The sequence below is a fragment of the Triturus cristatus genome, chromosome 2_2, assembly GCF_964204655.1.
Source record: "Triturus cristatus chromosome 2_2, aTriCri1.1, whole genome shotgun sequence".
NCBI lineage: Eukaryota > Metazoa > Chordata > Amphibia > Caudata > Salamandridae > Triturus > Triturus cristatus.
The window spans coordinates 1,101,845,832-1,101,859,529 of NC_140582.1; the positions used below are offsets into that span (position 1 = coordinate 1,101,845,832).

General features: G+C 47.4%; 1 gene segment (V, D, J or C); it reads right to left on the reverse strand.

Moving 5' to 3' along the window:
• Positions 1–2,270: 2,270 nt before the first annotated feature.
• Positions 2,271–13,698, reverse strand: part of LOC146863219 (Ig kappa chain V-V regions-like) — a 223,788-nt gene continuing 212,360 nt past the window's right edge. The window contains 2 exon segments of the V gene segment in view: positions 2,271–2,689; positions 6,962–7,294. Coding sequence covers positions 2,658–2,689; positions 6,962–7,294 — 365 coding nt within the window.

Here is a 13,698-nt window from a genome sequence, read left to right on the forward strand (position 1 = left end):
TGGACAACATATACCAGGCCAACTTCTCACAGCCCCTCCGTCCCTCCAACGCACAATCCCAGAGGCACTACAATGCGGCCCACAAACGCAACAGGGGCATCGTGGAACGCACATTTGGTGTATTGAAGTCACGCTTCAGGTACCTGGATGTCACAGGTGGACGGCTCCTGTACAGGCCAGACATCGTGTGCAAGATGATCATTGCATGTTGTGTGTTGCACAACTTATGTGTACGCAGCAAGGCACCATGGATACCAGTTCCAGAGGCACCGGACGATGAGGATGAGGCAGGTGGACCACGCCCCACTGCAGGCGCAGCAGGAATAGCCCGCAGGGATAACATAATTTCAAATTTCTTCTGATGATCAAGTCATATTGTGACTGTCCTTGGCAATCATGGGACAGTACAGAATGACCACAGGCATGGAATGTGCAAATAAATGCATTCTGAACTTACATTCCCTAAGTGCATGTCACTCATCTATACAGGCACATCACTCAGACAGGTGTGAGTGCGACATGTGTTGATGGCGATTTTATGATGTGTTCATGGATGGTGGGTGTGTCACCTCTGTGCAGTGGGGCTGTTTGTGGTGTCACGTATTCTAACTGCCAGTCCTGTGTGTCAAAGTTGGTAGGGTATCCCACTCTTCGGCTTTTGACATGTGTCCAGGGTCATTCCATTTTGGCTGCCAATTGTGGCCTACAGGTGACAACAGGGCTCCTTGTGGGGTCAGTTATGTATTCCACCATGATGCAGGGATGCCCCCTGTGACTCAAATCCCACAACATGTGCAACATGTATGTAAGCGGGAGTCACTACCCCTATATTCGTCCACATTGTCATGATTGATTGCTCATGGTCATGACACGTCTGTGTGCAGGAGGGGTTGCTTGTCCCTCTGCAATGGGAAGGGGAGATGCGGTTTCACTACGTGTTCCATGCATGTGTCTACATTGGTGCAGTTTACATGCAGACTGCTTGTCAATGTATATTGTGACTGTGAGGAGATGCCTATGTGATGCGGGACGATGGGGATTTGTTCTACGTCATTGATGTGGGGGTGTGATCGTACATTGTCATCTCATCGGTTTTGTACTCTGCTTTTATGTTGCATTTTCCCGCATGACGCGTGTGAATTGCAGACCCGGTGCTGGATTTTGCCGGTTTTTGTATCGCTGTTGGCATCATCGCAGCTTTTTTTGTGTTGGTGTTTTGCATTTTTGTGGCGTCGCATTGACTTTATCGCGGACAGTTGACGTGTTATCGTGGGTCTATCACATGGTGCCGCCCGCTTGGGAATACCACGTTAACATGGTGTTATTTTCCCGCGATGGACTACGATGTGAAGAGTTGCGTTACGCTACTTTTGCGGTAGTTATCACACGTTCTTGAGAATATCCCCCAAAGTGTTTTGCACACTTCAGACATTGGGCTATACTTAGGCTATATTTTGGTGATATTTGTGCCATATTTGGGCTCTTTTTTCTCTGATGGCCATCTTGAGAGACTTGTATCTCACGAACTCAGTTATTTTCTCATTTACTGCAGTATCCTCAGTTGAAAATACTTTCAGTTTTCTTCTTCTATTTTATCAAGATGGCATTCAGATGTGTCACACTTTTTGCATGAAATCAGAATGTTAGCACTTTAGTTGCTCACTAGAACACTGTAGTAAAGCTGCTGATCACCAGGGATTTAACTGGCAGCCTGCTGCTGGTGTTGAAAGTGCATGTTTCAGTCTGCATGTCAGAATGTTTTAATGAAATAGAAGAGGAAGAAATTTGAGAGCCCCTTAGAAAGTGTCCTAAATTTTCTTTCTATAGCACTAACCATAATTTCTATGACAAACTGAACCCCCTCATTTTGTCCCTTACTAAATAAATGTTTTAAGTTCAACCAGTTTGATTCACTGAACGTGGCTACTAGTGTGAAATAGTTTTGTCAGTAACACGGTTGGCGCTCTATTTGTTCTTTAGAACACTCTGGGAGGCTGCAGTAAAACACAAGCATCCATGCCAACATTTTAGGACAGGGACATGGGAGAATTAAAGTAAAAAATTGGGAGAATGAAATTTCCCCATTGACTTCTATTATAGAAAATGCAATTTCAGGCGGGAGACAAATCAAATAAAGCCTTTTTTGGCTTGAAAAATCGGTAGTCTCCCACTTGAATCGGGTCTATTGGCATGTATAAACAAGGGAATGGAGATTTTCTTAGCTTCAGGAAAAGAAGGTATTAATTTTATTAAAGACACAGAGGCGAGTATTATGCTATCTTTTCTTGCCTTTATTAAACAGCAGCCAACAAAAAACTACAAATCTGAGCATGCTTAGAGAAAAAACTACAGAATGCTGTCATAAAGAACAAAACAACCAATCATCATAAGGAAGACCGATAAATATCTTTACTGGAAGCGACAAGTCCTTTATTTTTGCAAGCAGTTAAGAAAGTTGAAACATGGGAACTTTAAAACATATAATAAACAGAGACAAACGTAGAGCAAACAAGTTCTTAAAATAGTCCAAGACAAGCTGGAAATGTGGAATTTGAACATTAAAATCATCTTGAAAATCCATTGGTCTTTGCTTGCAGGGCAGATTGGACATAGATGAAATATAGCGAGACCCAAGAACGTGAAGTTGCGGCTTCCTCTCAAGAAGTCTGATTAGAAACTGCAGTTGGTTCTAAAGAAAGACAATGGGTGGGTTTAAAAGCATATATGGAGGGATAATACTCGCCTCAGTGTCTTTAATAAAATCAAGACATTCTTTCACTGAAGTAAAGACAATCTTATTACAAGACCCAGAGTCTCCTATTATGCTAGTTCAAAGCAATGTAACAATAGTATTGACAATATGAGAAACAGGTTAGCAATAAAACGTTCTAAAAGAAGAATCATTACTCCAATTCGCAGATTTGAGGATGTCATCCAACCCTGCTCCCGTCCAAAAGGTTTTAGATGCCATAGCGCCTTTGGTAGAATGGGCTCCAAAAACGGAAACATCAACGTCAGCCAAACACATAATCCATTTGACCCAACGAGCTAGAGTGGAAGATGAAACCGGATTATAAGGAGCTCTAAAGGAAATAGGAAGCTGGGAAGCGGATGGCTTTCTCAAATCTTTGGTCTTTGAAATATACTCTCTTAAACAACTCCCTACACATAATTGTGGATAATTTGGAAAGTAAGGATAAAATACTGACATTACATTATTTTTTTGTTTTTCTATGAATCTAGAAGAATACACCACAAGGGCTATATTGTACAGAAAAAACATCTAAATCCTTGACATCAGAAAGCCGTTTTAAAGATACTAGACATAAAAGTACAGTCAATTTAGCAGATAAAAACTTGAGAGATAAAAAGGAATGATCAGGTTGATTAAGAAAGAACTGCAAAATCATATTAACATCCCACACAGAATTATATTTTGGTAAAGGAGATTAAGCAAATCTTACTCTCTTTAACAGATGACATATCAATGTTCTCCCACCTGTCTTCCATCCACTCTCACGTGTTCAGCCGATATTGCCGATCTGTATGTTTTAATCATTCTATAAGCTTTCCTTCGGGATGCTAAAGATGCTAGAAAATTAATTATCCATATCACATCCTCTGAAAAGTGATCTGCAATCCTGTCTATGCACCAGCTACTCCAAACTCCCCAAGATGCTTTGTAAGCTTTGGTTGTCCCTTGGGCCCAAGATTGCTGAATGAGTTGAGCAGCTTCTGCCAAAATACATGGGGTTCTCCAGGATAACCCGAAACCAACCATTCCACTAGAGTGAGGGATCTATTGAGAACTAGATTGTTGAATGAAACCTGAGGATTCTGAAGTAATGATGGATATAAGGGAGAAGAATTGGACGATCTACAGACAGTTCCAAGATGGTCGGGAACCAAGGCTGACCCTGCCAGAATGGAGTACCCAGTACCATTTTTGCTTTTTGACGATGAATCTGAGCAAGGACTCGAGATATCATAATGAAGGGAGGAAAATTCACCTGACTGGACCTGTCCTGAACAAAAGCATCTGTCTCTAGAGTCTGAGGTCCTGGTCTCCAACTGTAATAAAAAGGAAGCTGGGTGTTCAACTCAGAGGCGAAAAGGTCTATTGACAAGGGACCAAATTTGGAAAAAATATCTCTGAATACTGACAGATGAAGATGCCAGTCATTCGAATCTCAAAGATGTCTGAAACACCAATCCACTACAGTATTCAGATTTCCTGGGAGATGCTCTGCTTGGACAGAACTCTTCTCTGAAGACAAAATTCTCAAAAGGCTTTTGCCAGTTCTGCCAGAGGTTTTGATCTTGTACCCCACCTCCCAGATTATGTATATACCCAAAGGCCAATAGATTGTCCATTCAAAGAAGAATAGAACAACTTGTCTTGTTTTTGGCAAAGGTCTGAATCGCAAAGGAACCTGCAAGCATCTCTAAACAATTGATGTGCAGTGACTACTCCTTTTTTGACCATGCATTGCCAGTCAAGAACTGACCACATCTTGCGCCCCAATCAATCTGACTTGCATCTGATTCTAATACTAGATCTGGTGTGGTAGAGGAGATTGCTCTTCCTTTCCATGCTTCTAGATGATCTAACCACCACTGGAGTTCTGAGCGAGACTCCTGATCTAACGGAATGATGTCTCCATAACTGAGACCCTTTCCAATATGACAAACCTTGAGTCTCTGCCACTGTCGATAATGTAGGGGACCTGTAAAAATGGCTTGGATCGAACATGCCAAAAGACCTACTATGCGAGCTAAAAGCCTGAGAGTCAGCTTGGGCCGGCCCAACACCCGTCTTATATCCTTTTTGAGGCAAGAAATCTTGTCTGTTGGGAGTTGAAGAATGAACCTGTCCGAATCTACTACGAAACCTAGAAATTCCAATGACGAGTCAGATGAAAAATTGATTTGTATTTGTTGATGAGGAAACCTAGACTCTGAAGGAGAGAGATAAAATCTGTTAGATGTGATATCAGCAAATGCCTGTCTTGGTGCAAAAGAAGGAAATCATTCAGATAAGCTATCAATCTGATGCCCTGGGCTCTCGTGTGAGTTATGACCCACTTCAGAACCTTGGTGAAACACCAAGGAACTGAAGAGAGTCCGAAAGGGAGGCTTTTGAACGAATAAACTACATTTTTCCATTGGAACTGGAGGAACTTCCTAAATGAATCGGACTTGAGAGATACGCATTCTAAAGATCTAGGCGAACCATCCAATCTTTTTTCTAACAAAGAATCTCTGAGATGGAGGATAGTCTCCAACTTAAAATGATGATAAACTACATTATTGTTGAAAGATCTTAAATTTATTACCGGTCACAATGTTTTCTTCTTCTTCTGGACCAAGAACATTGTGCTTACAAAACCTGAAGGATGAAATAGAGAAATTTCTATTGCCCGTTTGTGAAGGAGGTCTTGGATCTCTTGAGACAGGAAGTCTTCTTGCTTATTCGAAAATGAAAGGGGGGGGGACCCTCTCCTGAACTGGATTTGCAAAAATCTCTATGAAGTAACCTTGCACTGTCTGAAGAACCCATGGATCTGAGGTTAACCTGCTCCTGGCGGGGAAAAACAAACGTTATCGACCTCCCACTGGAGGATGGCTAGAAACAAGGCCACTCACCTGAGTTCTGAAATCCTCTTTTTCACAACCCCACGCTATCTGAAACCTCTGTTCTACTGTGGATAAAATTAAGGTTTATAGTCTTGTTGCCTTCCGAAGGGGCCTCTGGTTTGGTTAAATGACCCTCTTGAGAAGTTGTAGCCGGCAAAGCAACTCCTGCCTTTGCCAGCCCTGCCAAAAACACAATGGCTGTAAATTCTTTGAAAGGAAGATTGAGATTTATCAATGGAATTAAAAGATGCCAAGTACTTGCTGAGCTCTTTGATGAAAGAATCGCCAAAAAGAAAACCATTAGCCTCCTGGCCCGCTTCTTTGGATGCCAAATTACTCAGCTTAGGGTTAAGTTTTCAGAAGTAAGCTCTTCAGTCTTTCATGGGACATTGCCAAATTAGTATTACCTAGAAGACATACCGCCCTCCGGGCCTAGTTAGTGAGAGTTATCAGATCCACTTTAGTACCCTCAATCTTAGCTTTGTCTGCCACGTCTAGTATTCTGGTTAGAGGACCTGTAAGATCCAACAATTTGTCCTGGCAGTTGGTCAAGGCCCTGCACATTCTCTATTTTGGATCCTTTCCAAACTTAGTGAAAAATAAAATCATGTTTGCATCAATAGTTGGAGTAACCACAAAGTTTTTAGGCAAGGAAGGCCAAGGACATTCGGAACGCAGTCGACTGCGGAAAGGTTTGTGCAAAGGTTGATGTCATTTATCAGAAACATAAAGAAATACATGTTCATGAGAAGATCACTCTGTGGAATAAGGGTGATGGATAAGCGTAGGATCAAACACCGGTTGGCCAGAGAAATCAAGTAATGCGTTAGATGTACTATCAGTCTTGGATGACTCTCCAAGTTCATTAGGAGAAGTTTTATGCATCTTCTCCGCAAGCCCAGAACTGATCATTATGTCTGGATCATCCTTATGCATGTCATCCTCTGTGTCACCCTTATCATCATCGGTATCTCTTAATTGAACAATTTTAATGGGTAATTTAGTTTTCTTAGAAATATTACTTTCCTCAGAAAGATGTTGAATTACAGGAGAGTCTTTAGCCACAACTTTATGCCCATAAAAACATTTCTTTGCTTTTTTGATTTTAACATCATCAGTGCCTTTAGCCAATATTTTCTGCACAGAGGCTTCCAAATTTTTTGAAATACTATACATTGAGCTGGAAATAGCTTGCTGTACCGAATATTTTATAAATAAATGTAAATTATCCTTAAAAATCTAGACCTCCTCATCCTCAGAATACATATCCATGAAAATACAAGGAATCCTGTCAGGGCTCAAAAAATCATAAAAATGTACTCACGTTTGATTTCTACCTTGGTTCCTTTGCCAAAAGTCCACGGAAAATTAGCTTCCTGCTGACAGTAATAATTCGCGTCGTCGTCGTCCTCAGCTCTGCTGATGCTGAGGGTGTAGTCAGAGCCGGACCGACTGCCGCTGAAGCGGTCGGAGACCCCGGACTGGCGTCTGGTGGCCCTATAAATGAGAAGCTTGGGGGCTTCTCCGCGCTTCTGCTGGTGCCAGGCTAACCTATCGCCGACGGATGAGCTGGGCAGACATCGGATTGTGATGGTATTTCCCAGGGACACAGCGAGGACTTCTGGGGTCTGTGTCAACACAATCTGCCTTCTGGACCCTGAACACAGAAAGACAAATAATGACACTTAACATCTTCTATTATAACTTCCGGCTCTATCAAAAGTAGGAAACCGGTAACAGATGCTTTGGAGAAGTCCTTTAAAACATGATTCTTCTTATCAATAAGTCACAGCTCTTACCATGAATAATAATAATAATACCGGGGCTTGTAAAGCGCGACAGCTACCCCAAGCAGGGGTGTCCCAGCGCTGAAAACAGCAGGTAAAAATGCGACCAGAGGAGTGGTGGAGAAAAGAAGTGTCCAGAGGAAGTGAGTTGTCACCTTCATTGTTCTAGAGGAGTCAGTTCTTGTTTCTAAACGGTTATTAAATAAATCACATTTATAACCAGTGAGAACGATATGGAAATAACCTGGTTGGAGCTATGCAAAGAGCCTGCTTTGTGTATGGAAATAGAGGGTTCTTTTGAGGGAGCTGGACAGGCGTATGTTGCTTTTAAGAGACAAAGCCCTTTAACACATCCACATACTGCTAAATCTTACAGTGGCTTCCAGCTAATATGTCACCATATCTTAAAAAAGCCCTGACGTATTGAAACATTCTAGATTGCTTATCGTTGTTAGTAATGCATAACTGGGTAAGGAGAAAAGATGTCTCCTCTTCACTGTATGGCCCTTTTATTGTGTTCAAATAACGTTATATCCCGATACCACGCACATTTTAAAATTGTAAAAAACGTGTTGAAGAAATGAATCATCGAGCGCACAGGATGTACAGTACACCAATGCATTTCACTTGTGCACATTCCGATTGACCAGTTACAAATGGTGTCTACTGATGCATTTATGCTATATTAGTTTATGGACATCAGATATTAGTCTGGTATAGAAACATAGGGTTAATAACAAATACAAATGAATCGAATAGATAATATTCGTCATCAATACTTGCTCGAAGGTGCATTTGCATTTCCTGGAATCTTCTCTGCATCCGTTAAGTAGATTCCAAAAATTCATGCCCAGCAGCTGGGCTTTGGTTTCAATTATAACTGTCCAACTGGAATCCTAACAGAGTAACCCACCTTGGCATGGCCATGCCACAGTCTGTGTTACCTGCTCTTTAACATATTCACCGTTTTGCCTTACTCCTCCGTTTTTATGTGAATTTGTTTTGGTAGGCCTTAGGACCGCACACTTTACCACTGCTAACAAGTGCTAAAGTGCTTATGCTCCCTCCTTTAAACATGAGAAAATTGGGTTACACCCAATCGGCATACTTAGCTTACTTGTAAGTCCCTAGTTAAGTGGCACTACATGTACCTGTAAATGAAATGCTACTAGTAGGCCTGCAGCTCTCATCATGTCACACACCTAAGTAGCCCTTTAAACATATCTCAGGCCTGCCATTGCAGTGTGTGCATGCAGTTAGACCTGGAAAAATAAAGCTTTAGCCCAGCCTAAACATTCCTTTCTAAGACACATAAGTCATCCCTAGGTGAGTATGAAATGAAAATAGCCCATAGGGCAAGGTGCATTGTTTTAAAAAATCTGGACATGTACTTTTAACTTTTACATGTCTAGTAGCGAAAAGCTCTTAATTTGTGTTTCACTACAGCAAGGCCTATCTCTCCTATAGGACGATGTTGGGTTACCTTATTACATTTAATAAGTGCTAACTTTCAATTGGGAGGAGGAGGAAATATCGAGTTTGGTCTCTAAAGGATTGTAATTTAAAATTCTCTTGGTAAAGTTGGATTTTGAATCACAATTATGGAAATGACACTTTTAGAAAGTTGTGAAACACAGAAGAAAATGCCTGTACTGACATTACTTCTACTATCTATTTTTCAGTCTTAATTGTTTATGTTCTTGTGACATTTTTGTAATGTGTTGTAAAAAATTATTTGGCATTTGTGCTAATATGCTGCTTGATAGCTCTTAGAATTAGTTTTGGGCCAAAAAAATGTAATTGCTTGTTGATCTTATCTGTCTTTGATTCTTTAATGTTTCCGGCAGTATCTCAAAAAGATTGAAAGAAATGTTCTTTTAACCATTAGTGAAAAACAAAACGTGATCACACTAATCAAATTTCGTTACCATAAAATCAAAAGATTTTTTTGTCAATAACTAACGTCAGTGTTCATTTTTCACTATTATGGGGCCTGTTAGACGGACCGGGAGGGTCGGCCGAGGACAAGGGGAGAGGTCTCCGGGGAGAGCCGTCTCCAGCGATCGTACAAACGAATAACTTCCCCCCCACTGATGTACACCACACAATGATAAGGTTCAACGTTCTTTATAAGCAATCTTAGGTACGGTAGAATGGTACAAGGAGGTCAGGACTCAGGGGTCCCCTCGATTCTAGTCTCTTGGTTGGGAAAAGGGGGGTAGCGGGACAGTCTTGTTACCAATCTGGTAGATGCGATGATATGATGGATAGCTCACAATCCTTGAGCTCGGCGTTCTAGATGGACGGGCCGCGGCAGCGCCAGCAGGTCCCGGTGAAGGTGGTAGTTACACGGTCCGCGGCAGCGCCAGCAGGTCCCGGTGAAGGTGGTCGTTACACGGTCCGCGGCAGCGCCAGCAGGTCCCGACGAAGGTGGTAGTTACACGGTCCGCGGCAGCGCCAGCAGGTCCCGACGAGGTTGAATGATGCAGAAGGCCGCGGCAGCAGGCAGGATGATGGTTCACAAGGCAGGGCTACGGCAGCGCCGGTAGTCCGTCAAGGATGAGTTCTTCACGGTGTCTCTCGACTCCAGGATACAACTAACTCCCTGCTCTGGAGCTGCCCCAGTTATAGGTCTGGCGCCCTTTGATGTCCGGACCCTCACACTTGGAGGTCGGGAGGTCCGAGATGGGGGAGTCCAGACACCCAGCAGGGGGGTGGAGCCAGCGCTCGGGGGAGCTGGGGGTGATCGGCACCTGGCGGGGGAGAGCCCTTGACACCTCTTTCTCTCAGTGACCTGCCAAGTGGTCCGTTCACCTCCTGGGTGGATGGTGGTGCCGGGATGTCGGGGCTTGGCCAGGCCCAGGGTTAGGGTCGAGCTGAGGCCACGCGGCCTCGTGGTGCAGGGTCCAAGATGGCGGCCGGGCCGGGCGAGGGAGCCGGTAGTGGTTCGGCCCCATGATACAGAAATGTCCGGGGGCAGGAGTCCTGTCTTGAGACGGGATGCGGGTGGCTTCTGTGGGTAACACCTGGAGGGCCGGGGCTCGGGCCCTGTCATGCGGGGAGGGAGCAAGCCCTTCATGTGGCCTGTCCAACATGCGTCCCCCCCAGCTGAAGGCGGGGAGAGTCACCCATCCTCTTGGGGACTCTCCTCGTCGAGGCGGAAAAAGCGTGACAGGCCATCTGCGTTGGCGTGGTCTTGGCCTGGTCGATGTTCCACAGTGAAGTCCATCCCCTGCAGGGAGATGGACCAACGCAATAGCTTGGGGTTTTCCCCCCGCATCTGCATTAGCCACTGCAGGGGCCGATGATCTGTTTGCACCCGGAAGTGGGTACCGAAGAGATAGGGCCGGAGCTTTTTGAGGGCCCACACCACTGCGAAGGCCTCCCTCTCGATAGTGCTCCAGCGCCGTTCTCGGGCCAGGAGGCGCCTGCTGATAAAGGCCACCGGTTGGTCAAGTCCCTCGGAGTTCAACTGGGAGAGGACCGCCCCGATGCCATGGTCGGAGGCATCTGTTTGTACGATGAATTCCCGACTGTAGTCGGGAGCCTGGAGCACAGGGGCAGTGCACATGGCGGCTTTCAGTTTCTCGAAGGCTGCTTGACAGTCGGGGGTCCAGTTGACCTTCTTCGGGTGGTTTTTGGATGTGAGTTCCGTGAGGGGCCCCACAATGCTGCCATAGTCCCTCACGAACCGCCTGTAGTAGCCGGTGAGCCCCAAGAAGGCTCGGACCTCGGTCTGCGTGACTGGAGGCTGCCAGGACTGGATGGCAGCGATCTTGAGTTGTAGAGGGGCCACCAGGCCGCTTCCCACCTGGTGTCCGAGATAGGTCACGGACCCCTGACCAATTTGGCACTTGCTGGCCTTGATTGTGAGGCCGGCCGTTGGAGGGCCTGCAGGACCTCTCGGAGGTGGTGGAGGTGGTCGGACCAGTGGCGGCTGTACACAGCGATATCGTCCAGGTAGGCGGCGCTGAACTCCTCTAGTCCCACCAAGACCTGGTTCACCAGTCGCTGAAAAGTAGCTGGGGCATTCTTCATGCCGAATGGCATGACCTTGAAGTGGTAGTGGCCGTCGGGGGTAGAAAAGGCGGATCGTTCTTGTGCCCGGGGTGTGAGGCCGATCTGCCAGTAGCCCGCTGTCAGGTCGAAGATGCTGAGGTAGCGGGCCGCCCCCATGCGGTCGATCAGTTCATCCGCTCGGGGGATGGGATGAGCGTCGGTTCTGGTGACAGCATTCAGGCCCCGATAGTCGACGCAGAATCGGAGCTCAGGAGTGGTGCCGGGGGCAGCAGTTTTGGGGACCAGCACGACCGGGCTGGCCCAGGGGCTGTCCGAGGGCTCGATGACCCCGAGCGTGAGCATCTTGGATACCTCCTCTTGGATGCAGGCCCGTACCCGATCTGGTACGCGGTACGCCCGGTGTCTTATAGGGGGACTGTCCCCAGTGTCCACGTCGTGCAAGCACCAGGGGGTGACCCCTGGGGTGAGGGAAAACAGGGTCGCAAACTGCAGCAGGAGGTCCCGGCAGCCTTGGCGCTGTTCCGGGGTGAGGGCATCTGAGAGTCGGACCCCGTCCACGGAACCATCCGTCTCGCGAGTCTTTAGGAGATCAGGGAGAGGCTCGGAGTCTTCTTCCGCTCCACTGTCTGTAGCCAACAGGAGGCTGAGCTCCGAGCGCACAAAGTGGGGTTTGAGTCTGTTGGCGTGGAGGACCCGGAGGGGGTTCCGTGGAGATTCCATGTCGATGAGATAGGTGACGGGGCTCTTGCGCTCGACCACTTTGAAGGGCCCCGTCCACTTGTCCTGCAAGGCACATGGTTCGGTGGGGGCCATCACCCACACTTGTTGGCCAGGTTCAAATTCGATGGAGGAGGCATTCCGATCGTACCATTTTTTCATGTCCTCCTGACTGGCCTCAAGATTCGCTTTCGCCATTTCTCGGAATCGCCTGGTCTGATTGCGTAGGGTCAGGAGGTACTTGAAGACGTCGGGAGGGGTCTTTCGGGGGGCCATCTCCCAACCTTCTTTGACTAGGCTGAGGGGCCCTCGCACAGGGTGCCCGTACAGGAGTTCGAAAGGGCTAAAGCCGAGGGACTTCTGGGGGACTTCTCGATATGCGAAGAGGAGGCACGGAAGTAGCACATCCCACTGGCGACGGAGGGGCTCTTCCAACCCCCCAATCATTCCCTTGAGCGTGCGGTTGAACCGCTCGACTAGTCCGTTTCCTTGAGGGTGATAGGGGATCGTGAATCGGTAGGTGACCCCGCACTGTTGCCAGAGGGACCGCATATATTTTGAAATAAAGTTTGTGCCTCTGTCGCTGACGACTTCTCGGGGGAAGCCCACCCGGGAGAAGATCCCCATTAAGGCCCGGCCGACCACCGGGGCTGTTACAGTTCGCAGGGGCACAGCCTCGGGGTAGCGGGTGGCGTGGTCCACCAGTACCAGGATGAACCGATGTCCTTGTGCTGTACGGGGGTCCAGGGGCCCCACAATGTCTATTCCCACCCTCTAGAACGGCGTGGTGACAACTGGGAAGGGTTGCAGAGGGGCTTTGAGTTTGCGGCCGCTCTTCCCGCTGGCCTGGCACGTGGGGCAGGACCGGCAGTGGTTGAGGACGTCGTTCCTCATCTTTGGCCAGAAAAAGTGTGTCACCAGGTGACTGTAGGTTTTGTCCTGGCCCAGGTGTCCAGCCAGGGGGACATCGTGGGCCAAATTTAACAGGTAGTCTCTGAAACGGAGGGGCACCACCAGCACTCGACTGGCCCCTAACTCCGCGATTCTCTGTTCACTGTGCAGGAGGTCGTTGTCCCAATAGATCCAATGGGCTCCGGTGGTGTCCCCGGCGCTCTGGGCGAGGGCTTGCTGGCGGAGTCCCTCGAGGGAGGGACAGGTCTTTTGTTCTTGACGGGGACTGTTCCTGGGTGGGCCCCCCCTCTTGACGCCACTGAGCCAGGTCGGGAAGGTCCTGGGTTTGAGCGAGCCCTTCGGGGGTTTGCTCTGGGGGGTCGGTATGGTCGGTGTCCTCTACTGGAGCGATCGGGGGAGGAGGTGCTGGCCATTCTGGTTCTTCTGGTCGGGGGATGGCACGGGCGGCCATGGACCGGGTGTTTACGCACGCCCAGTCCGGGAGGCCCAACATCCCCAGGTGCTCTCTTCTTTCTACGGCGGCCCACGGGGAACTCTCAAGATCATTCCCCAGGAGACAGTCCACGGGGGCATCATCTCGGACCGTCACCTTCAACATGCCGGAGACCCCCCCCCATTCGAAGGG